The sequence below is a fragment of the Neovison vison genome, chromosome 6, assembly GCF_020171115.1.
Source record: "Neovison vison isolate M4711 chromosome 6, ASM_NN_V1, whole genome shotgun sequence".
Classification (NCBI taxonomy): Eukaryota; Metazoa; Chordata; class Mammalia; order Carnivora; family Mustelidae; genus Neogale; species Neogale vison.
In genome coordinates, this window is record NC_058096.1 from 15,379,223 (window position 1) to 15,405,586 (window position 26,364).

Below are 26,364 nucleotides of genomic sequence, written 5' to 3' on the forward strand. Positions count from 1 at the left end.
TTTTGGGGGTAAGTCAGTTTATTGATGTTATAACCCACCACCCAGACATATTTAAGCACAGAGGACTTCAGGAATTCAGAATCCTTTCCAGAAACTGGCAGCAAGAATAAAAACCACTATGACAATACAAAACCACTGTAAATTTTTAGATGTCTTCCCTTCAGTATTTTAATAAACATGATTTCTTCTGGCATGTGTTTAATTTTAAGTGAACATGATTTTACAGTTAGTCTTTACTTCTTTATTATTATTAATTACAGCCATTTTAAAAGCCATAAGCTTGTTTCTGGAGGAAGCACTCTTTGAAACTATTACAATACTCTCTCATAAAACAGGAGGTACGCTTGCGAGTTCAGTACTTTAGCTGTAGGCACTGCTTGCACATGCGTGTCACTGATGTGAAACCACTGCCCTTTGGTTGACTGCATTTCAAAATCTGTCGAGAGAAGTAAAATTAAATATAAATGGAGAGATTCAGGTTCATTATTTTTTTGGTTTTGCCATAATCTGAATACCAGAATTTTCCAAGATCTCTTACCTTGTGGAATATCCCCGTGAAGAACAAGATTCGAGAGATGACTATTCGCAGCTCTGGCCTTGGCATAGGCAGTATAATGCCCTGACCTCATGGTACCGCTGTGTTCAACGACTCCATATAAGGAATACAGTACTCTTGTATTTTCTTCAGCCACGTTCTTTCAAAGTGAACAGAATTCAAAAGTTAATTCTAGTCCCACTTACAGATACGAGGGGCAGGATCAGTTTATGCAAAGGGTTTCTAACCTTTACTTTGAGAATGTAGAAATCCTAAGTCTGACCTTGACTACTTTTTCCCTACCTTTACCCAGCCTACTGAGGAGTGTCACACGATGGCTGGATGTTTTTATTGCTTTTATTAGAAAGTTACCATTGCTGTTTCTCTGCTAGAATTATAAACCTGAGGCCACTTGCAATTGCAGTTTCCTGGCCCAGATACTTAAATAATTGAACCTGCCAGTTTCTCTAAGAGTCCTGGGCTCTGATAATTGCAAAATAATAGTTCTATCAGTATAGCTCACCACCACCCACCCACCCCCCGCCCAGACTAAGTCTTATTTTAAGATCAAGAGGCTCACGTTTAAAAAACTCCCCTTTAAATTTATATATGTCCCTTAGAGATTCAACTTCTCACATGTTCACTTTCACCATCAAGACCACGGAGGCTGCTTATTCTAAGATACTATACATGCAGTAGGGCAGACTGGTGACGGGGAAAGGCGTTCTCTGAGTTGGGGGCCACTTTCAGACAACTTCCAACTTAGGTTCTCTTGTAAAAAGTCCTGAATGTGCCTCCCTGCCCTTCCAAACTATCATCTCTTTACATCTATGGCCCCCTATTCACTAGAAAACTTCATACTTTGCCTCAAATTCTGTCTGCTCTTCAAAGAGTTGCTCCGCTTCCCGGGGTGTCTGCTGCCATCCCGACTAAGCTGCCGCACCCAGGACTAAATTCTACAATGCGTTCTCACTTGGAACTGTTCCACTTCAAGTCTTCCTATTTTTCTAGTCTCAGCCCAGAACTCCTTCCATTCTTCCAGTTTTCATCTCACCCGTCTCCCCCCTCTCCCACCTAACTGAATGTTCCAGTCCTTTTCTCCTGGCTGATGAAGCCTCTCCTGGCCTCATTCCCCAATCAGATCTGTGTCTTCACTACTCCAAGTGGCAATGGAACAGCAGTGTCAGCACAGACCACCACCCGAGTCCTACTGAGGCCCAAGTGACATATGCACACTAAAGCTGGAGAGCTCAGACCACATGCATGAGTCTTACAAATCATCTTACACACACCACAGCTTTGCGAGCACAATGATCAGAACATTCTACTCTGCTGCTATTGCTAGGAGGCAAAATTACACGCCGTGTGGATTGGTAAATTGACTGAGGACTAACTGGGATCCCCATGTGACGGACTACGATCTCGTAACTTGTTCCTTAGCTCTCTAGTTCCACAGACGGCCTTCACAGCAACTGGCCCGCACTTCACCACTCCTTTAGCCTCTCCTTACTCCCCCAACCCTTGACTAATCTCTGCAGTTGATCTCACCTCCCACTTCAGGAAAACCAAGATAACAAGCTATCGACTCTAAGCTGCCCATTCTCAGGAAGATGAAGTATCTCTTCCTCTTATTCAGAGACTATGCTCCCAGCTTAGTGTTACTAAGCTTTTCTCGTCTCCTCCAGGGTCCTGCTTAATCAGTTTTCTCTCTTTTCTGTATCTTCAAGGAGTAAATTTTCCTCTTGGCTTACCAACCTACTTACGTCTCCCAGGCTTAAAATAATCACTGGTCCACCATTTTCCTTTTCAGTAAAGCCTCTGATGTATCTACAGGCTTTATTTCCAATATTCTCATTCAAGTCCACCAACACTTATTTAAAAATTTACCATGACCCCTATACCATCTAATCCACAAATACTTTTTTTTTTCTCTGATATTCGGACACTGAGGCCCCCTCATCCTTTCCTTGAAACCTGAACACGGGCCAATGACATTTTAGGCAAATAATAGATTCCTAATGACCCTGTGTTTGAACTAAACCAACTACAGGTATTTCTGTTTACCAGCAAAAGTGGCCCTGCCCCATGGTGATACAATGAAGATACTAACAATTCCCTTTACCCACCAGCTTGGAAATACCTTTCTTGAAGAATTCTAAATTGGGAGGCAGAAAAAGAGAATTTCTATCATTTCAAATTTTGCCAATAAAAACTTTATTAATGTTGATACTGAGGTATTTGGAATCTACAGCTTTAATACTGTAGTTTCTCTATCCAAATTCTTCAACACAGAGATTTGCTGAGACCGTTGGTAGTGTTGTCCTCTTCTTCACATGCCTCTTGGGCTCTGATGCTCACCAGAGTTGTCATTAACCATCTCTTCTCTTTCTCCGTGCTCCACACAGGAGATCCTATCCTGTTTTAACCACCAATGTGCTGATTTCCAAATCTTTATCTCCAAATCTCACCTCCCTGCCTCAGGGCTCAGGCCTCAGATATGTATATCCAAATGTTTTCTTAACAAAGCCCCATGAGTATTTAAAAAATACAGGAAAATGTATCCCAAACCAAACTCATTCTCCTTTCTCCACCTCCCAACCTCTCCTCTTCCTGTGTTTCCTACCTCAGCTAATGCTACTCCCATCGGCCCAGCTGCCTTGTCGCTCATCCAGGCCTCAGCAATCATGCTCAACGCCTCTTGTGCTACCCTTACCATCCATCTCAAGGCCTCTTCCTCATCTTCCAAACCAATCCCATCATAAGTCTGGTTAATTTTACCTCCCAAAATACTTTCGCAATCTTGCCTTCTCTTAACCCAGCTGAAGTGCATTGACTAAATTCAACATCTTCACCTCCTCTAATATGGAGACCCTGCCTCTCTGGTCATTCCCTCTTAAAATCCAACCTCCTCCATGCTTCAGCAAGTCACCTGTGTAATACACGCATCTGGCTATGTCACCCCAGGGCTTCAAACTCTTCAGTGGCACCCTACTACACTCTTGAGAAAGCCCAAGTTCCTCACCATGATAAACCTCCAGGCCTCATTCCCACCTCACTTCTCTGGTTTCACGTCCCGGTGCTCTCTCGGCTTTGCACTGCAAGGTCTACAACTGCTCTTACTGCCAGTCCCTGGTCCCCACCACATCAGTTTACACATCTGTGCACCAGCTGTTCTGTTCCCTCGGCCTGAAAAACTGGCTTCCTCTTGATTCATCACAGTAACTCTTACTCCTCCTCTAAGTAGTGGTGGAGGTGTGGTCTACTTCACAGAGCAGACTTCCCTGACCCACCAACAACTGGGTTAAGTGTATACCACCCCGCTCTGTGTATACCAGTCTTAACACTCAACCATATTAAACTGAAATTAGGGGCGCCTGGGTGGCTCAGTGGGTTAAAGCCTCTGCCTTCAGCTTGGATCATGATCCCGGTGTCCTGGGATCGAGCCCCGCATCGGGCTCTCTGCTCAGCAGGGAGCCTGCTTCCTCCTCTTTCTGACTGCCTCCCTGCCTACTTGTAATCTCTGTCTGTCAAATAAATAAATAAATAAATCTTTTAAAAAAATGAATAAATAAAAATAATAAACTGAAATTAATTACCTGCTGATCTTTAGTCTTGTGCCCTTAGCTCCCAAGACAATGTCTGCCACAGTAAGAGATTCAAAAAATGTTGAACTAAATTTAACAACCTAATATTCAAAATGATTCATCACAGATCTTGAACTTATAATGGTACAAAGATCAAAGATCCATTCTACTCAGTCATTGTTATCAACTTCATACTTAAGTGAGTTACTATTGAAGCATCTGGTAAATAAGCTATGATCTCCCTTCAAGAATCATCCCCAAAAGACCACTTTCACTTACCTTACATTTAAGGGTACAAAAAGGAGCCAAATCTAAGATTTCCGGAAATTTTATGTGTTTGTTAACTTTGCGTAGGTTAAAACCAGCCTAAAAAAAAGGAGAGATAGATTTCTTTTCCTGGAAAATCTGTACACATTAAATAAACCATAGTCTTACTCTGATGCACAAAACACTACCAACACCCAACCCTAGTTCAGTCTTCTCAGGAGACTCTGTTCTTTTCTTTCTGACCATTAAATGATTTCTGCTAGGTGCACACCACACACACACCCCAACGCAGTAAGAAATGTGCTCCCAGGGGGCGCCTGGTGCTGTGGCTGGTTAAGTGTCTGACTCACTCTCAAGCCAGACATGATCCGGCATGTTCAGGGTGGTACGACCACAGACTTGATCTCACCTCAGGTCCTGATCTCAGGGGTGTGAGTTCAAACCCCCCACAGTGGGCTCCACACAAGGCTCATGGAACTGACTTAAAAAGAAAGAGAGAGGTGGGGGGGGAGGAAGAAAAAGGAAGGAAGGAAGAAAGAAAAAAGAGAGAGAAAAAAGGAAAAGAGGAAAAAAAAAAAAGAAAGCTGCTCTCCTGAGAAAATTCTCAGTGTTTCTGCTTTAGCCATCCAGAAAAGGCAGATTAGCTCAGAGTTCTGAGTGCTTAAAACTCAGCAATAGCCGAATACTTTTCTGTGGAGCACATACTCTCAGCCTCCTTTCTAACCAAGCTTAGTGCTTGGCTCATGGAGACCCACCCAGCTAGGCAAACCTGTACACCACCCACTGGAGGGAAAATGTTGGAAAGGTACTTTGGGAATTTGGAACTTAATTTAAAACTTGTACTGCTTACAACAAAAGTCTTCCAGAAAAGACAGGGTCGCCAAAATGATGAAAATCCAAGGTATCAATGTCTTTTTATGAAGGGTCAGTAAAAATAAGGTACCACACCCAAAACAGAAATAGTATCACTAATTTTCTTAACTGTGAGATACAGCTAGTAAACTGGACTTTTTTTTTTTTCTTAACCAGAGAAAAAGGTTTAGAGGAAGATGCTAATTTTACTAAAAAAGACAACATGCGTTCTAATAAAATTGAGGAAGGATTGTGCTACATGTCTCCACCTTGAGAGGCATCTTCATCTAAGCTTTTGTCATGCCCAGGTATATTTCTTAATTTTTTTTAAAGTTAGAATTACAAAACAACAGAAAACCAAAGAAACACAGTCATGTGGTAAGATAATAACAAAGCAAGTGTTACCTATTTAAAACAAATTTGAGCTAAAAAGGGGTACCTGCTGAAATCTCTTTAAATGAAGAGTGAGAACAGGAGGAGCAAGAGAAATTAGCATCTGCTTTTTCGCATTGGTATAAACATGTTTCCTTTCTCCTAAAGAAAGAAATTTTAACAGTGTGAAAATCATTTTAGATTTCTAGAGCATTCACATTTGCTATAGTATCATTTTAAGCATCTAACACAATCGATTTATCTTTAAACTTTCTGGAAAGGACCAGACAGTAAATATTTTGGGTTCTGTGGACCAAGAGGCACAACCAAGGACATTTTGTAGGTATCAGTAAAAATTTCCACAAATTCCCACATTTTTATTACTGTAATTCAAAATATAGCAATAACTGAATACAAGTACCATCTACCAAGGAGAACGGTACTGCAGAGATACCACTGAATCAGTTGGGGCTCAAAGTCAGTATTTTCTACCACCAAATCATTTTCAAATGTTCATCAGTAAAAAATATTTCTAGACACCATACAAAAACCTGACTGTGAACAACAGTTGGCAAATGTCTGCTCTAAAGCAAACTGAAATGCTATAAAATCAACATAATTTACTTTCTATATTGACATGCAAATAAATAAAAACCTAGACCATTTTTGTAAAAAGTTTCGATACTTCTAGTAAGAATCCTTGGGACTCCACAATCCCTCCTTATCCCACTTACCCAAGCTCAAAAAATGGGGGTGGGGAGAAAGAGAATTCTCACTATTTTTCTGTTCTGTATTTGAGGGCGACTAGAAGAAAGCACTGTCCTCCCGGTACCTTGCACTGGGCATGTCACAGGAGCACCCAGATGAAGTGCAGCTCCCTGCATGGAGGCAGAGGAGGGCCAACACAAATGCTGACAGGAAACTGAGCAGACTAAGAGAGAGCCACAATCTGTGAGGAGCCTGTTGCAATAACAACTCAGTAGGATGATTCACCCCCAGAGAGAGGTGCTGGAGAGCAAAATGTCCCACTCGTATCTGCTGTTCGGCTGCCACAGAGTATCAGCCACTTTGGTCTGTTTGTTCAATCTTCTGTTAAAATATTACACAGGGGAGGGACTTACTGATGCCGTGCAAATCCCGACACAATTAAGATAGCAGTATTCTACCTGTTCCGTGCAAAATGTGCCCCTGAACATTATTTTCCCTTTCAGCGAGAGAATCTAAATTACCTTTTATGTTTGCCTTTGGTCCACTAAACTGTCTCCGGGTGCATACTTCACAAAGCAGCTTATTTGCATCTCGAAGTTTTTCATTTCGGGTGAACTGATATAAACAATGTTGGATCGAACACTCATCAGTATGGAAAGCTTCCCTGTTCGCAAGAGTACAGAAAGCAGTTTCTGGATCTTCATTTACGACTTCATATACCTTGGTCCCAGGAGAATGACTCTCATTCAGAATCTCTATATTTATTTCATCAGGTTGAAGAACAGTATTCAAGTTAAGGTTTTTGAAACCACTGGAAATGTCCACATCACCACTCCCTTCTGTCAGATGGGCACCATTTACATTCCTAGCGCAGTCACCGGGAGAAGATGCCAGGACATCCAAATCGTTATCCATGTGGACATTGTTCATAGCTACTTCTTCTGTGGATTTCTGATTGTCAGTTACACTTTCTACCATTTTTTCTTGGCCATTCACATCTTTCTGATTAACACAATATTCTTTATGTATAATTTCCTCTTCTGAAATATGATTGGATTTAACATCCACTTCTCCCTGAAGTGACATTTCAACCTCACATTCATTATCTTCAGGATGGTCAATGGTACAGATATCATTTAAATGAAGAACTTTTCCTTGAATTTTTTGTTGCCTTCGTTGGTTCTGTGCAAAAAGCATGAAACATTAAAAAATAAAACTAAAAAAAAAAGGAAGAAGGAAAAAAAAATAGAAGAAAAAGCATATGTGTACCACATCAGGTTTTCTTGTTTATCAAAAAGCTTATAAGGAAGAGTGTGCACTCCCAGAATTCTGATCCTAAAAGCTCCTTTACTATCAGGGATCAAATAAATTTTGAAGAAAGCTCGTTCACTGAAACCAGGAATAAACTATTACCAGTCATCAACATACTGTGACATGGTGGGGGGGGGGGGCAAATAAAAACATGCAAGACACAGTCTGTGTTCTAAGGGAAGTGACCAAGACAGGGTAGTAGACTAGATAGAAACTGCCAAATCAAAGCAGCAAGTAGGAAACCACGTGGGGAGACTGACTACAAAGAGAGCAGGAAGCAATGTATCCATGTGTATCCAAGGTTGTACTGAGGGAAGAAGAAAAAAACTGAAAACTCCAGGATGCACAAGTACAGGACTGTTTTGGGCAGGATGGAGGAAAACATCCCAGGAAATAAATGGCCCCAAATTAGAGAGGAAGCAAGGAAGCCTCATGAACAGAGGACAATAAAGGACTTCTCCTCCTAAAAGCATTCTGATCTGCCATTTGCAGCCTATTTACAAGCAGAGTGGGGAGAAAGGCATTTCATCAACACTACTGTCACTGGAATGCCTACAGACTCCAGGTAAGATGACAGTCCCGTGTGGCTAACCTGTAATAGCAGAAGGCTGAAGGACACACACAGGACACAAACATTTTCCCGTGTGCCTCAGCTACAAACAGAACATGAAAGAAAAAAGGAGAAAGGATATAAGCAAATTCTGCAAAGAAAAGGGAACACAAAAGACTCAAACATAAAAACATACTTATATTAAAATAAATGGAAAATAAACTGCATTGAGAAATTATTTTCCATCTATGAAACCAGCAGAAATCCAGAAGTTTGATAACACACTTCTGTCAAGGTTAAGGAGAAACAGCAAATCTCATTGTTGCTGGTGGAAATATAAATTGGTACAACCTTTGTGGAGGGCAATTAGGTACATCTATCTAAATTACAAATGCCATCCCTCTTCTCAAAATGTGCCGTACTGATGACAGGCATACAGGATTATTCACTGCAGCACTGGTTATTAGAGAGCAAAGACTACAGACAGCCTAAATCAATAGAGAAACAGTGAAATGAGCTAAGGGACATCTATAAAGGAGAATACTATACAGCTGTTTAAAACAACAGAATCTTTGTGTCCTAAGCTGTTTAAAACAACAGAATCTTTGTGTCCTAAAGTGGAAAAATCTCCAAGAACCCAACCAAGCAGAAACTAAACACAGGATCCAGAACAGTGTGTCTAATTTCTTTAAAAATTAGGAGGGGGGCGCCTGGGTGGCTCAGTGGGTTAAAGCCTCTGCCTTCAGCTCGGTTCATGATCCCGGTGTCCTGGGATCGAGCCCCGCATCAGGCTCTCTGCTCAGCGGGGAGCCTGCTTCCCCCCCCTCTCTGCCTGCCTCTCTGCCTACTTGTGATCTCTATCAAATAAATAAATAAAATCTGTAAAAAAAAAAAAAAAAATTAGGAGAAAAAAAGACTACATATTTGTATTTGACCGTATTTTTCAAAAGAAACTCCAGAAGGACACATACGAAACTAATAAAAATGGTTATCTATGTCATGAAAGGACAGAGTTGGAGGGGTACTTTGTGCATCTTTATATATTTTAAAATTTTTGAAAGTCAATGTATTAAGAACTCAAAAAATTATTAAAAATGAACTAAAACTCCTAAAAGTTTTCACAAGTACGGGTGTGCAGGTGGCTCAGTCAGTTTTGATACCTGTCTCTTGATTTTGGTTCAGGTCATGATCTCAGGGTCCTGGGATAGAGCCCCACAAGGATCTCCATGCTGGGCTGGCATGGAGCTGGCCTGGGATTCTCTTTCTCCACCCCCTACTAGTTCCCCCCGCCCACCCCACCCCAGCTTCTGCTCTCTCCTTCTAAAAAAAAGAAAGGTCTCACAAGCAACACAAGATTTTAAAAAAACAAAAGCACAACATTTTCTTTTGGTCATTCAGACTTCAGACTCAATAACTGCAAATATAAAATTAGAAAAGCATAGTTTTCTTCTCAGTTACCCACCTTGGCTTGCTTTTTGGCTTGCTTCTTTGCTTTCTTCTGTAAGTGCTTACTTGTTCCCGATGGAATGTCACTCCTTTCTTTGATGTAACTATCATTGTCTTTCTCCTCCTCACTCTCTTTATCTTCATCTTCCATGGTCTTTTTCAAATTTTTATCATTTATACTTTTCTTACCACTCTTAAAATATGAGCCAAAAATAAAAATTTTACAACTATTTGGTGAAGAGATTTCATGTTACCTAAGTATTTTTCTACTCCTATTTCATATTGGTTTTACTTTCTACAATGTTTGAAAATATATCTAGGACAAACTCATTCATCTCAAATACTAGAACAATCTTACATATTGAGAAAACAAGCCAACAAACAAAACAGTAAAAAAGGCAGCTTCTCATGCCAGTAAAATTGAAAGGAATATCATGCATTTTATTAAGATATGTGCAGCCTCCTACAGTAATTATGCCACTTTCTAACTGCGCTTTCTGTTTATCAGTGATTTACTTGTTCCACTATAGGCATTCCTTTTTATCCTTTTCCTTCTTTCCATGTAAATGAGAATTTTAGAAAAAGAGAAAATAAAGTAAATTTGTAAGACTTTAATCACTAAGTAACATAGATTAAACAGACCCTGAATTCATATGAAGCTGAATCACAATTTATCCAATATTCATAACAGGCTTTCTTTTTTCGAACCACTAGTTGATGAAGCCGAATTGATATGGCTTAAAACTGAGATACTATCTATTAACATGCATGAACTGAATGAAGACTGTAAGGGATTTATGTTTAGTCTTAAATAACGAAAAAAATTTAATTTTTAGTATAAAGAAAACACTTTCCCTATAGGTCTACAAATCAAGCTAATCATCTATAAAGAATTCTAGACACACTATCTATACTTTTTAAAAATAAAATAATATTTACCCCAATTTCTATTCAAATCTTTAAAATTCTTCTGTCTCAAATACATTTAAAAAAATTCCTCCAGGGCGCCTGGGTGGCTCAGTGGGTTAAGCCGCTGCCTTCGGCTCAGGTCATGATCTCAGAATCCTGGGATCGAGTCCCGCATCGGGCTCTCTGCTCAGCAGGGAGCCTGCTTCCCTCTCTCTCTCTGCCTGCCTCTCTGCCTACTTGTGATTTCTCTCTGTCAAATAAATAAATAAAATCTTTAAAAAAAAAAAAAAAAATTCCTCCAAGGGCTAATGTACAAATTTGGAAAAGAGTGACAAGGCTTCCCTCATAAAATCTAACACAGGGAGGAAAAAAATCTACTTAAACAAAATACACTCAGTAGGTCTTACCTGATCATCTAAAACTGGTAGAGACAAATCAAGGAAAGATTCATGAACCAAGGAGACCTTAATCAACCAAAACAGATAAATGTAAAAAGGAAGGAAAAATTCATTTTAGACATTATATAGTAAGATTACAGTGGGGGGTTACATTTTAAAATAAATTCTTAACAAAATAAAAAATTACAGTGTTGAGGGCTTTGGGTTAGGAGAAATAACTTGAAATGTTAAACTAACTTCTTTCAGACATAAGGAGTGCTCACAGTCCCAGGAAAGAACTATGAAGACTTGCACAGCCCAAAAGAGAAAACCTTATGAAACTAGATACTTCTGTTTTTGAAAGATACAACCGATGAAATACAGTCTATTAATATTAATGAATAAATCCAGTCCACATTACATCAACTTACAGTTCTGCATTCATCACACATGATTGTACTAGTTAGTTCACCACCAAAGATGCGGTCCACAAAACTTGGTACAGATTTTTTCTTTTCATAATCTAGAAGGGGAAAAAAAGTTTATCAATTACCCTTACGTAATTAACAGAATAAGTTAAAACTATTTACTTACCTATCTAACCTTAAAATTTTATTTTTAATTTCCTATCCCACAGGTTTTCTCCATTCATAATTACCATTTTATTTTATGCCGTAGTCAGCAGCAAATACTCCACTTTTGAGCAGAACACAATTTAACACAATCATGTCTCATGAAAAAGAAAAAGTTCTTATCCTAGATCGGCTCAGTGGAAAATAAACCGTGCAAGTCAGTGAGACCTTCTACATGTCAATATCCCACTAGTAAAATGCACAGACGGGGCCAAGCTGGACGGTACTCGAGACCACTTCTAGCTCTGCCACCCTCATAATATGCAGCAGCAAACTGAGGAGAGAATGCCCATAAACTTTTAAACTCTAAGACTGAACTCCATTCAAAATCAAATCAAAAAACAAACAAATAAAAAAACACTGGGAAAATGTTTCAGACAAAATCTTTTTATTTTTTCTATGTTCCCAGAAATAATCTTCATAAGTTTAGAATAAGACAATTTTACCACCTGGTCACCCAATTTTCTAAATACGTGAAATATATAAGCCTTATTCAAATGGTAAGTGTGTCCATTTATACAGAAACACACTTGATGACAACAGCGCCAGCAGGGCAGGATTCTCTCTGCTACTGGCCTGGCCCTAAAGGACACGAAGGAGGCAAACAGGTGCTATGTGTTGATTCTAAACTGTGCTTCAAAGGGGTGCCTGGCTGGCTCCGTCAATAGAGCACCTGACTTTTGATCTTAGGGCCCTGCATTCAAGCCTCACAAAACCAAAACAAAACAAAACAGAACAAAACAAAAAATCGTGCTTTACAATATAGTAACCACTAGTCACTTGTGATGATTTAAATTAAAATTAAATAAAGGTAAAAGTTTAGCCCCTCAATTGCCCCAGTGGCATTTCAGGAGCTAATTGGCCACATATGTCTAGTGGCTACTGTATCAGCATAAATACGGAAGAGTTCCATTATCACAGAAAGTTCTATCGGACTGGTCTGTGTTAAACCTTTAAATGCCACACAATAATAATGAAGTTGGCTCCATGATTAACAAACCAGCTACTGACAATTCACACAGACAAGTGTAACTCACATATCACTGCTCATTAGAAATATAGTTGACCTTTGAACAACACTGTGTTGAATTGTGTGGGTCTGAACTTTGTGGGTCCACCTATATGCGAATCTTTTCAATAAATACAGCACAGTACTAAAAATGTATTTTCACTTCCTTATGGTTTTCTCAATAACATTTTCTTTCCTCTAATTAACTTTATGTAAGAATGCCATACATAATACATATTACAAAAAAAATACATGTTACTTTTCCACTTAGGTTATCAGTAAGGCTTCCGGTCAACAGTAAACCATTAATAGTTGTGTTTTTGGAGAGTCAAAAGTCATAAATAGATTTTCAACTATGCAGGAATGGGGATGAGAAGAAACTGGTGTCCTTAACCTCTGCATTGTTCAAGTGTCAACTGTGTAAGCTTTTGAAAAATAAAACTGATCTCATTTTAGCTCTATCTTTTTAAATTTCACTATAATACTGCATAAAAATACACCAAAGTTAAATTTTTCAAAAATATTCCCCTTTGGAGTATAAATAATTTTTCTAAAATCAATGGTGGTAAAGAAAAATTATGTTAATAACTGAATTTGAAATAAAAGTGCCAGCAATCTTGTCCTAAGTTACAGAAGAATTCAACTATAGTGTGTTAGTTCAAAAAGTCAGACATTACCTTTAACTTTATTTTTTAGTTCTTCATCCAATTTTTCAGTAGAATTACCAAATGCTTTAAGAATTCCTTTACTCACTCTCTAAAAGTAATAAAATGGATATATATATACTATTAAATTTTTAAAGTTTTATAGTTATTTTCCCTAGAAAATATGTAATCAAGTCAAGAAAGTGATCAAGAATTAGCTCCCCAAACTTACTGAATAAAAATTAGTTATTTCTAAGATCACATTTTTGAAATTAATTCAAGGAGCTAAAAAAATTACAAAACAATCACTAACCCCTACACAAAGACACTGTCTTACTTTAAGATTTTAATCTATTCAAACCAAAGCATTTGAGCCCATGCCCACCTCCTTTGGAAAGACCACTGAAATATTATGTCCTAGAAGCAGACTGTTTAAATGAGAGCTATAGGGGAATCCAGCATTCAAAGCCGAGAGCCACCATTACGGGGTGACCTTGAACCAGGTCCTGAATCTTATTTACACCCTAGTTTCACAGTCTTTGGAATGAGAAAATGATTAAACAGCATCCACCTCAGAGAAAGGTTGGGAGGACCAAGTAAGATAACTCACATAAAATTCTAAAAACAATGCTTGATATAAAATAAGAGCAAAATACATGTCATCACTAGTTATCCCTTGTTATTACTCACATTACTATTATTAATTATACTCAACATCCCCAAATACATTACTTTACATCTGGCAATTTACAAACATTTAAAAAAGTAACTACATTCCCTGACTCTTAAAAATGAGTGTACTTCCTAGACTCAAAAAGCTGTGTTAAATCACACTCAGAGCAAGAGTAAGAATGCGTTGCAACTGGGAACTGTTTTGGGAGAAACATTTTCCAATACTCTGGAGCGCTCCTGGCATAGGCTAGTACAATAGAACAGAACTCCGAAAGAATATTAATGCCCTAGCCACCAAGGAAAACAGAGCAACATGAAAAGGAGAATCATTTCTAACTCTCTACATTCATTTTACTGATTAAAATATACCAGTTGAAAACACTGGTGTGGAAAAAAAATTTTAAATACAATGGCCTCAATAACTAGTTTTCATTGCTTTAATTAATAAGCCTTCAGATGTTAAATTCCGGACAAGTTAATGAAAATGGGATTATAAATTATACTGGTCAAAATATGCTAACTTGTTGTTCTTCTGCTCTCATTCCATCCAATAAATACCGAAGCAGCTCCTGGCTGTCTTGTTGCTGATAGCCTTTAAACCGTACTGCTCTACAGAAAAAAAAAAAAGAAGACAAGACAGAAAAACAATGATGAGTCTACTAAAATATGTAACTATTTTTACAAAATCTTAGGATCACATTCCAAATCTCAAGAGTAATCTACTTTCTCAAAATTTCCATTCAGTTTTGACAACACCCTTAGATTTAATTTTCACATGAAGTTCATGTTTTTTAATCCAAACGAAATAAACCATGCTGTAATATATATACTGGATTGACTTTAATGCTATTGAGTTTTTCATATTATTTCTCAGCATCTTACCGATGCACTGAAAACAAAATCAAAGCAGATACTCACTTTTTACAGACCTGAGAAAAGAGTTCTTTAGGTGTCACGATTCCCTTTTTGGTCTCTTGCATCTCATTAAGAAACTGGCTCATGGCTAAAGTAAGAGGGCCTGGAGGCTCAAGGTTTATTTCTAAGGGTTCCTGAATATGGGAATAAAAATTACTTTCTTCAGTCAAAGTTTGGAATCATTTATGTTACCAAAATGTAGCTAATCAACTGCTATTGCCAGCCAATGTTCCTGATAGAGCTGTCACATTTAAAACTTCAAAAAATGTACATCAAAAGATGTAGAAAGTTTCTGTTCATTGACTACTTATGAAAAAATCAGTTCTACTGTTTTAGTTTTAGAGTATCAGGAGTAAACCACCTAAGAATCAAAAGAGCCAGAGTAAAATGTGAATAATAAAAATGGACAGGATAAAATTCATTTTACTACACACAATTTGAGCCACCTGAAAAGCTGTTGAAAATAATAATGCATGCCTAGGGCTTCATGCCTATCAACAGCTTTCCCAAGAATTACACCAAACACCACAGCACAGCAAAACATTGCATACATGTAGCAAATAAATCTAAAGGCTTAATCTATTAGCCTGAAAATGTTTCACTCAGTAGTCTAAAGTAAAAGCAAACAAAACAAGTTAAAAAAAGGTGAAAATGAGCATCAATTCTTTAAAATAATTTAGAATGCAGATATTCAGAGAGGAGAATTACTGATTGTAAAAGAAAATCTTTAAGTACATACAGTTAGTGCCAAATCAGGAGGTTCAATTTTTACAATTGTTCCGGACATTTTTACTTCTTTTAGTAGTTCTCTCAGCACTGGTGTTTGTGACAAATTCTGGAATATGGGATGGAAACAAAAGGGAAATTATTGAAAAGCAAATCAAATATTTACTTTATCACTAAAATATTTAAACAGTTTAACTGTCTATTCTATCAAAACAGAAAATTACTATCAATACTGCAGTCTTTATTGTATCTAGCTCAGGAAACAAAAAGTACTAGCATGCTCTTCCCCCCCCCCTTTATTTGGCTCATAAATTCTTCAGTTCAGAGCTTACTCATCACCCCCAAAAGGGCACTGCCTACTATGCAACATGAAGTAGCTACATTACCACTACCACCATCTGTAAGTAGGTATTTGTTTCTGTACTAGGTTATCCTGTGCTTCCCCAACGTTTGAGTACGAGTTCCTTGAAGCCAGGGTCAATGTTTATTTTGAACTCTAATGCATGCAATGCTTAGCACAGTGTTTTACTGTCATATAAAGTCAACAGTTCCTGAAGTATTCTTTGAAAACCCAGAAATGAATTACTTGGGGAAAAAAATTAATACTATAATAAGAAGTATGCAAGAACATCCTATAATGTGAGGGAAAAAAGTTTTATAGAGGGAAAAAAAAATTAACGTTGGCACCTGCATAACTGCATTGAAGAAACATGTATTTCCTAAATTACTGAGTCCTTTCACAGTTATTTGGGTAGCAGAATTAGTGGAAGGATTTTCTTTAGTCATGTTTTCCTTTTTTTCTCGCTCTTGTTCATTTTTACTCTCCTTTTCTAATTTTTTATTTTCGAGTTCAATGTTACCATCTTTTGCTGCTTTAAGGGGAAGAAAAAGGGAAGAAAAAGCGATTCAGCAAAATGTATGATACAACTATACCAAATGCAAAGTTATACTTGGGACAGAGTACTAGAATTTGTGAAATTTTACCTAACATCATTATCCCCATCTGTTTGATTTTAAATGTTTTCTAATAAATGTAAGTAAATTACCATCACAAGAGAAAAACCAATGAAAAATATTTGAAAGTGATGGAAGCATTAGTTTGACAAATGAACCCAAACACTGTATGTTTGGTATAAACCCTCCCCCTTTTACTGCAAGACGTTCTTTAATAAATGAGCACATCCTACCTTATGAAATTAAGAGTATAAAGCAATCAAGTAAAGAATGTGGACATGAATGTATTTTTTAATGAACAGGTCAAAAATGAACCCTGAAGTTAAGAACAAATAATTCTGGCTGGGCAAAGATACTTCTGTGACTGTAAAAATCAAAACAAGTTTAAAGCAGATGATGTATGCCAACCCAATCAACTTAATTATGCATGAAAAAAAACTGAGAAATAGATGGCCTTCACTTTTGTATTATCCAAACACAAATGTAACAAAATAAAGCCAGTATGAGGCAGGCCTCTCTCAAGTCCCCTCTACAGAAAGGGCATCACTGCTCATTACTTCAGACTCGTCACAGACTCTGACTAGATGATTTCTCAGATTCCCTTCCAACACAGGATAATAATTTATATTCCCAATGTTTTACATTCTTAACCAAAAATAGTTTGTTTGAAATCAACCATAATTCATTTTATTCAGGTATATGTAATGCTGAGCAGTACAGATACATTAATGGATACATAAAGATACATTAGTTAACATTATACATTCGATAATTAAGCTAAATTAACATTAAGTTAACATTAAATAGATACATTAAGTTAACATTACAGCGTACATTAAGAAACAAATGATTTTACCTGATTTTGGAGTTGTGATACCAGCTTGTTTTCTAACATAATCAACCACCTGACCCAATCTGTTTGAACTACAATACTGGACCTCATCATCACATAGGTAACACCTGGGTCCCGAAAGAACACAGAGAAGAAAAGTGACAAACACAATCAAAAAAGGGGACAAATTATAATTCTTGGAACCCAAAAATGTGTAACCACCAAATTATTCTATTAAAGAAAATGAAAATAAAAATTCTGTGGTTTCTTGAAGAAGATTACCCATGTTAAGTCTGGTTTACTATTAGTAAAATTAGCCAGAACTGTGGCTACATACAAACACTATAGGAAAATTCCAAACATTTTACTGAAATGGCTAGTTACAATATTAGAGTCAAAAGTTTTTTCTACACATTTCAAAATACAGACCTACATCATTAAAATTCACAAGTTTTAAAATTGACAGATGATGTTCTGTGAACACGGCTGTGTAAATGTTTTTTAAAGATGTGAAAACTGGTTTTGATGTTACAAGAAATACATGTACCAGTCTGACATTTATTTTCACGCAAATTCATTGCCAAAATTTTACTATATTCTCAGTTCATCTGAAATTTGTTCTCAGTGTTCCAAATTTTAAATAATAACCCACCACATGCCATTTATAATATCACAAGCAAGAAAAACAAACGGGTGAAGATTCACGTCTTCTACATGCTACAATTTCTATGTGTGTACAGTACTAAGCAAAAGGTTCTCAAATATCACATTCTCAAGCCTTCTGAAAGTGACAGTATTTAAACAAATTCCACAAAAATTTAAACTTTCTTGCTCCTTAAACACCTCCATTCCCCAATTTCTTGCTCCTTAAACACCTCCATCCCCCCATTTCAAATAATAACCAGTCAAATGATAGGCACAAGAGTTGAAACTTACCATACACTCCAGTTGTCCAAACTGAGAACCAGACAATGAGGTTCAGATCTTGGTGTCATATAGTGCTTCAAGGCATGTTGCTCCTGAGAATCTCTGCCACAGCCCTAGAGAATCATAATCATAAACCTCGCAGCCACAAAAGTTCACAAAAAGAGAATTCGTAATTCATAATGCAAAAGAAAATGGCTTGAAAAATTCTCACTCTTACAATTCTAAAATAACATGTTAGACTCTAGAGAGAGTACCAATTTTGTGAAAACCTAAGTACGAACGGCAACTGAAAACATCTCAACAAGAAGGTATTTAGGAACAGTGCACTCAAAGTATTCTTCCTCTCCAACTTATCCTTTCTAGTCCCAACTAAACCACGTTAAGGAGCCATTCACTAGGTCTAGTGTGAGCCACTTAACAGCTTCCTAAGTATTTTCCTGACTTTGACTTTTTCTTCACGTACATATTTTTTCAGCTTAATGGTATCTGAAACAAATTTCTGTTCATATACTCAATTCAAAAATTATGAATTGGGGACGCCTGGGTGGCGCAGTTGGTTGGACGACTGCCTTCGGCTCAGGGCGTGATCCTGGAGTCCCGGGATCGAGTCCCACATCAGGCTCCCAGCTCCATGGGGAGTCTGCTTCGCTCTCTGACCTTCTCCTCGCTCATGCTCTCTCTCACACTCTCTCTCTCAAATAAATAAATAAAATCTTTAAAAAAAAAAAAAAAAAAAAATTATGAATTGTTTTCAAACTTTTTATTACTTTTTTTTAAAGATTTTATTTATTTGTCAGAGTGAGAGAGAGAAAGAGAGAGGTAGGCTGAGAGAGAAGCAGGCTCCCTGCCAAGCAAGGAACCCCATGTGGGACTCAATCCCAGGACCCCAGGATCATGACCTGAGCCAGAGGCAGACGGTAATAACCAACTGAGCCACCCAGGCACCCCTGCTTTCAAACTTTTAATTAACAAACCTAATACCATCTGACCCTACTTTCTGGAGTTAACTTTCATATTGTCCTATATCAAATCCCACCCAGTTGTCAAGGTCTAGCTCAAAGGCCACCTCCTCTCAGAAGCCTATGTTTATCCTCCCAGATGAGAAAACACTGTATGCTTGCTGTAAACAAACTCCTACAAAACATGGTGTAAATTCCTGGTGGCATTCCTTATGTTCTACTTCATATTAAAGTTGTTAATGTTTATATCCTTCTTCTCCTGAACTATAAATCCTGAAGATACAAAAACAGAATTAATCTTCTACTACCAAAAAAAAAAAAAAAAAAAAAAAAATTAGCAAATGGAAGGAGGTCAATACGCATTAATTGAACAAGCAAATGGGAGATTTTTCACCTACAAGATATATAGACTTAGTCATAAAAGAATACGACTAGATTTTCTGTCTTTTGCTGGTTAAGTCACTGTTATGAAATGTATCTTCACTATGTATCTATCTGAATTAGGCCACAAACTCTCTTAGATTGCACTACAGAAGTGGTCCTGTTTCTCTAAAGCTAAAAATATACCTCAAAGGGGAACTGTTTATCAATGGCTTCTAATCTTCTATGGTATCAATACCACTGATTTAATTTATCCCATTCAATATTCAACGCTAAAATAAGTGATTATTAATTTTGAAAAAAGTTTTCTTAACACCATTTGAGATTATTTGAAACTTAAGAATGAGATGACTTGTCTTAAGATAGCAGTTGAAAGGGCACCTGGGTGGCTCAGTGGGTTAAGCCTCTGCCTTTGGCTCAGGTCATGATCTCGGGGTCCTGGGATCGAGCCCCACATCAGGCTCTCTGCTCAGCAGGGAGCCTGCTTCCCTCTCTCTCTGCCTGCTTCTCTGCCAAGAGAGGTTGTGATCTCTGCCAAATAAATAAATAAAATCTTTAAAAAAAAAAAAAAGATAGCCATTGAGAATCTCTTGCTAATAGTGCAAAAGGTGATTATAGCAGGACGAAAGTTAACAATTAAGAGTGATATTATCTTACCTTTAGGAACTAAATAGGTAGCAAAATAAAATTTATAATAGGAAATGTATTCTGGAAAAGGTAAAGGAAAATATATTCATTCTCACTCTATAAATTTAAGAGCTTCAGTGAAAACCTTTCAAATACAAATAATAAATGTGTTCTTTGCTAACATTCAATTTTTTTTTTAAGTAGGCTCCATGTTCAGCATGGAGCCTAGTACAGGGCTTGAACTCATGACCCTGAAATCAAGACCTGAGCTGAGATCAAGAGCTGGGTGCTTAACCAACTGAGCCACCCAGGAAGCCCCAACATTCAAATACTTTTAAATTGTCTGACTGCAATGAGATAGCACTATTCTGCTATCAGAACTGTTAAAAATAAACTGCGACAATACTAAATGCTAGAAAGAATGCAGAGACAGTTGATCACTCATACAGAGCAGGTAGAAATGTAAAACATTAATGGATACTCTGGAAAACAGTCCGGCAGTTTCTTAAAAACTAGATATTCAACTAGTACATAACAGTAATTGCACTCTTAGACATTTTTCCAGAAAAATGAAATTATAAAAATTTGTTTACAAATGTTCATAGCAGCTTTATTTATAACCACCAAATTTGGAATGAGAGCAGACCAGATGTCCTCCAACAGAAGAATAAATAAACTGTGGTACATCTATAGCATGGAATACTACGCAGTAATAAAAAAGAACTACTGATATACACAATTTAGGTAACTCTTAAGGCAATTATGCTAAGTGAAAAAGCCAATCCAGAAATGTTGTATATTGTTATGATTCCATTTACATAAAATTTTTGAAATGACAAAATTTTAGAAATAAGGAACAGATGAGTGGTTGTCGGGGGCTTGAGGGAGAGATGGCAGTAGAGACGTGGGTGTAATTTTAAAAGGGCAACATATGGGGTGCCTGGATGGCTCAGCTGGTTGAGCATCCGTCTCTTCATCTCAGCTCATGTCTTGGTCTCAGGGTTGGGAGTTCAAGCCCTGCATTAGCCTACTTTAAAAGGGGGCAGGGGCATGGGCAATACAAGAGATCTGTGTAATCTGACAGTACTTGGTATCTTGACCGTGCTGGTGGAAACATGAATCTAGACAGGTGACAAAACTACACAGAACTTAATACACACAATCGCACATGCACAACATACAATACAAATGAGAAGTAAAACTAGGAAGAACTGCTTAAAAGTGATGGACTGTATCAATATTAACATCCTGGTTGTGATATTATACTATAGTTTCATAAAATATTCCACTTTGCGGGTGCCTGGGTGGCTCAGATGGTTAAGCGTCTGCCTTCGGCTCAGGGCATGATCCCAAGGTCCTGGGACTGAGCCCCCATCAAGCTCCCGGCACAGCAGAGTCTGCTTCTCCTTCTCCCACTGCTCCTCCCAACTCCCACCAGCTTATGCTCTTTCTCTCTCAAATAATAAATAAAATCTTTAAAGAAAAAAAAGTTCCACTGGGGGAAATGGGGCAATGTATATAGGGATATCTCTATATTACTTCTTATACTGTATATGAATCTATAATTATTTTAAAAAATTCCATTGCAAAGAAAAAAAAAGTCCTCTGCCTCATCTTTTTTTTTTTTTTTAAGATTTTTATTTATTTATTTTGACAGACAGAGATCACAAGTAGGCAGAGAGGCAGGCAGAGAGAGAAGGAGGGGAAGCAGGCTCCCCGCGGAGCAGAGAGCCCGATGTGAGGCTCAATCCCAGGACCCCGGGATCATGACCTGAGCCGAAGGCAGAGGCTTTAACCCACTGAGCCACGCAGGCGCCCCTCCTCTGCCTCATCTTGAAGCTTCATGACAGGAATGCCGACCATCCCAGTAGCCTGACATAGGAACTTAACTTGCCACCAATAACAGACAAAGAGACCTGACCTTTGGTACCATGGCAATACTGTGAGCTGCTCTGCCCCTAGATACCATCCATGCGAAGACCCAGGTACTCACTCCCCCAGCTGCCACGAATGTGGCCTACTGACAGCTCACAGCTCAATCTATCCATCCCCAGGAATCATCCTCAGTGTAACAAAGCTGCCTTGCCCAAGGTCAGTTCCCCTCCCCAGCAGCATCACACAGCCAGGGTTTAGTCCATGCACAAGTACAAAGGCCTGGCCCCTTCACTCAGTTCAGGACACCTCTGAAGGCCAGAATTCATTATGGGATCAGCTGAGGCCCCATAGTACTGCCTCTTACTTCAACTTTTCCCTCTGCTTAATCTTGCCTCCCTAACTCTCTTCCTGGTTGTGGTACTTGAGAACACTATCCAATAAACCATATATACACAGACCTCAGTCCCCAATCTGTTCTCCAGGAAAAAGGACCTAAACCAGCTGGCAGCCTACTCACCCAAACTGTGGTTTTACATAACACCTTCTAAATAAATTAAAAGAGTTTTATAAAATCCCATATTGATCAAAACTGAAGCATACCTGATGCCCACATTTAAGACATAGCCAAACTGAAGGGTTTTCTTCTGTTTCTTCTTCAGATTTATCTTTTATTTTATTGTCCGTCTTACAATCTTGGCAAATATTCCATTCCACATTCAATAAAGCCCTTTTCAAATTACCTTGTTCCAATCCTTTTCTAATGTGTCTGCACATAGGTTCTATTAAAACAAATAATAAAGGAGTATGTGAGATAAAAATGGCTTTTTGCAGTTAAACTCAAAACCTACCCTTCATCTGAACTTCAAAAATGAATTTATAAACAAACTGTTAGATAATCTGAAAGTTTAAATTTCTGTTCAACATTTGAATATTATGATGATGTGAGAAAGAGATTCTATACAAATTTTAAATGTTGGCTTTTTGAAGTCCCAGGTATAAACATCACCTTCCCAAATTCACTTCAACTCATTTATCTGTTTCCTTTCGATTAAGGCCTTTATCATATTATTATTCTCTTTATTTTAAAAGGTTCATGAAGAAGGTCTTTTGTTAAGTCAACAATATAACCATTGCAAGCCCAGCACTGTGATGGGGTCAGAAAACCTAAAAAAGACCAAGCCACAGTTCTTCTCTTTGAGTAGTATTCTGGCAGAAGCAGATAAATAAATAAATAAATGTATAAGAATCTCCAAAATGTTAAAACAAACAAAAACAGTATCTCCAAAATGTGCTATAGCAGTACACAAAGGGCTAAAATCAATGAAGGTTACCTAGACTAGGTAACATCTGTACAGTCTTATTTATAGTGAGAAATTTTTCTGATATTAAGCACTTACTATGAATTTGACACTGTGCTAAATGTTTTTGCATACATGATCTCATTTAATTCTCACATTCCCCTAAAAGAAAGACACTACTATCCCCACTGACAGATGAGAAAACTAAGATTTAGTGCCCAGGATCACGTAACTACAGAATGGCTATGCCAGAATTTGGACTCAGGTCTTCCTGACCTCAAAGCTCACACTTTAAACTATAAACTCAGGGACTGAACAACTGAAAAGGCCATATCCCACGAACAAAAGTATGAGGGTATAAAATATCAAAGTGCATACTGTCTCCTCAGACTGTCATCTCACACGTGTGTAAAAACGAACAGCAGGACCTGAGCCCGAAAACCCTGTTGGGACCAGATCAGTAAAGGGCTTTGCAAATCACTCTAGAACACCTCAGTTGTTTCAGGGACCCAAGAGGTTCAGAAACCAGTCAAGTGGCACATTCAGCTTTTGTACAATGAACTTAACCTGCACCCAGAGAAAATAAAAACTAATGAGATCATATAAAAAACTACTAAATCTCAATAGGTAGTTAAAGAAATATAAACTAAAAAAAGAAAATACTCTTTTTCAACTAGACAATCAGCAGATGTTTACAAATGATACCAGCCAGTCTTGATAATGTTAAGGGAAATGGGCTCTTTATTTCACTGGTAGGAGGCCTGTTAGTAAAAAAAAATTGAAGGGCATTTAGCTATGGAAGCAAAAGAGCCTTGAAAATATTTATGCCATTTATTTCAGCAATTCTACTTGTAAAATCTGTACTAAAAAGATAGTTGGATGTGCAAAGAGATTTAGCTACAAAAATGTTTACTATCATTCCATTCATATCACTGAAAAGTTAAAGATTACCTAAATTTGTGTTAACAGTGGGGAATTACCTAATTATGAAATATGTTCCCATGGTCCTTTACATCAATGGAGAATCATGTCATTAAGAACATCAAGACGATTAAATGACATGCAGATAAAAACATTAAGTTAAAATGCAAAGTAAAGAGCAATAATGTACACTTTGATCCCATTTGTACATATTAAAATATATGTCCATTTAGGGATATAAACATAACTTTAAAGATTCAATTGGTAAAATATACCTAAAGATTCAGAAGAATCATCAATTGGAACAGTTTTTCCCTTTGTCCGTTTCTTTCCCATGTTGGCACTTTATGGATTACTTACTGACACAAAATAACAATCTAGAAAACAAGATAAAGTTAGCTTGACAAAAAAAAAAAAAAAAAGAGTATGTTCTATATTTCTCTAGGCGATAGTAACTAAGCCACATATTTTACGTCTATCACACTTTATAATTTACAAAGACCATTCACAAATATCATCCAGTTTTCAGTAAGAATTCTGAAGTAGACAGGAAAGTGTTACTCCTGTTTTTCATAGCTTAGAAAACTGATTCTTAGTAAGATTAAGAGTTTTGCAATGAGTGTAAGAGGAAAGAATCTGTGTCTTCTTATACAGATCTTTAAAAGTCTCAGCACTTTATACTACCAGGAATTCAACTTTTCATTACATGAATGTGGAGTGGTGGTGGCATTTTGAAACAGAATAATATCACTTTCCCCTAAGCTATCTTTCTTAACTTTGCAAATTAAATTGATAATTTCTCCAAGAAAAATATGAAATAATTCTGAAGATAATCTACTAAAAGGAGTTAGAAAATTTACAAATTTCAAAGGCAAATATAAAAGTGATCCACTGTTCCACATTTTCCATACCAGGATTCCCTCTGAGTATTAGCTGACTGAGAATTTATAACAACTGCATTCTCAACTTTTACATTATTATATTACTGCCAAAATCAGTTTGGAAGACTATAACAAATCTAGCTGCACATCAAACCTTCCTCTCCTTAGTTAACAATTCAAAATTCAAATATATGAAAAGTGCTGAAAGTACATACAGATGTACCTAACTTTAAATAATAACGATTCTGAAAACCTGTACTTCACTTCAAATAACTTGGTGTCAAAATCACCTGAATGACTATAGTAATTATTTTACCTGGGATGTTTATTAAAATTCTGATTACATAAGGGAAAGCAGGACCTGGGAGACAGGTTTTGAAAACTCCAATTAATTCTGATACTTAGCTGTTATCCTGTCGTGGCTAAGGTCTTAGAAATATTCCTCTTTTAGCTCTTACTTGTTAAGTTAGTTAATTCAAAAAGGTTTATATGAAGTGCCAAATCTAGTAATAGGTAAACTTTCCAAGGATCATCTAAAATTTAACACGGCTCCATGTTTACAAAATAAACGAATTAACTAACAACAAACAACACAAAGTATACAGGCATATATAAAACTAGGGTACTTTTTACATACACTTCATCCCCCTAAAATAACATGTAAAATAACTTATCTTCTCTAGAATTAGAGATTTTAAGGGGGGGGGGGAACAGTACCCAAGTTCTTGCCTCAATCCAACTCCCTGTAATCTGTGCTGCATTCCAGTACCAGATACATCTAATAATACCATTTTCATCATATCCATGCTTCTGACCTGTGCACTTATGGTCCCTTATAAATTGTCCTCAGTGCTCTGGTAATCCTGATTCTCATTACTTCTCAGCAAAGAACCAGTAAAGTTTACTTATACCACGTTTTTTATCTCCAAAGCCATTTCATAAACATTATCTTATTTGATTTTACACAACCCTTTAATTGGAGCGTTTTGCTAAAGGAAAAAACTCAGAAACAAAATGACCAAAGATCACAGAGTGGCAGAGATGGAATTAAAACACAGATTTTTCAGTTCCAAGACCACCACTCTCTGCCTTCCCGTCAAACCAGTCTCTCCAAAACACTGTGGCCCCACCTCTAAGACTTTGATTTCTAGCTAGGATGTTCTCTCCTCTAGCAAAATCTTACCATTTCTCCAAGATATT

The 26,364-nt window shown here is 37.4% G+C and overlaps 1 protein-coding gene across 9 annotated transcripts in view; it reads right to left on the reverse strand.

Moving 5' to 3' along the window:
* USP16 (ubiquitin specific peptidase 16) overlaps nucleotides 1-26,364 on the reverse strand; it is a 27,709-nt gene continuing 1,345 nt past the window's right edge. For 4 of the 9 annotated variants that reach the window (XM_044251045.1, XM_044251048.1, XM_044251046.1 and 1 more), the window contains exons 2-18: nucleotides 24,559-24,660; nucleotides 22,665-22,843; nucleotides 18,232-18,335; nucleotides 17,320-17,423; nucleotides 16,197-16,381; nucleotides 15,523-15,618; nucleotides 14,787-14,917; nucleotides 14,390-14,477; nucleotides 13,230-13,308; nucleotides 11,343-11,434; nucleotides 10,942-10,998; nucleotides 9,642-9,818; nucleotides 6,840-7,500; nucleotides 5,678-5,772; nucleotides 4,399-4,485; nucleotides 539-695; nucleotides 1-436 (exon numbers count right to left, since the gene is read on the reverse strand). In XM_044251045.1, coding sequence (XP_044106980.1) covers nucleotides 312-436; nucleotides 539-695; nucleotides 4,399-4,485; nucleotides 5,678-5,772; nucleotides 6,840-7,500; nucleotides 9,642-9,818; nucleotides 10,942-10,998; nucleotides 11,343-11,434; nucleotides 13,230-13,308; nucleotides 14,390-14,477; nucleotides 14,787-14,917; nucleotides 15,523-15,618; nucleotides 16,197-16,381; nucleotides 17,320-17,423; nucleotides 18,232-18,335; nucleotides 22,665-22,843; nucleotides 24,559-24,619 — 2,478 coding nt within the window. In that variant the 5' untranslated portion in view covers nucleotides 24,620-24,660 and the 3' untranslated portion in view covers nucleotides 1-311. Of the gene's footprint in view, nucleotides 437-538; nucleotides 696-1,080; nucleotides 2,952-4,398; nucleotides 4,486-5,677; nucleotides 5,773-6,839; nucleotides 7,501-9,641; nucleotides 9,819-10,941; nucleotides 10,999-11,342; nucleotides 11,435-13,229; nucleotides 13,309-14,389; nucleotides 14,478-14,786; nucleotides 14,918-15,522; nucleotides 15,619-16,196; nucleotides 16,382-17,319; nucleotides 17,424-18,231; nucleotides 18,336-22,664; nucleotides 22,844-24,558; nucleotides 24,661-26,364 lie in introns of those variants that run through there. The other 5 variants (XM_044251050.1, XM_044251052.1, XM_044251049.1 and 2 more) reach the window with 4 other exon arrangements.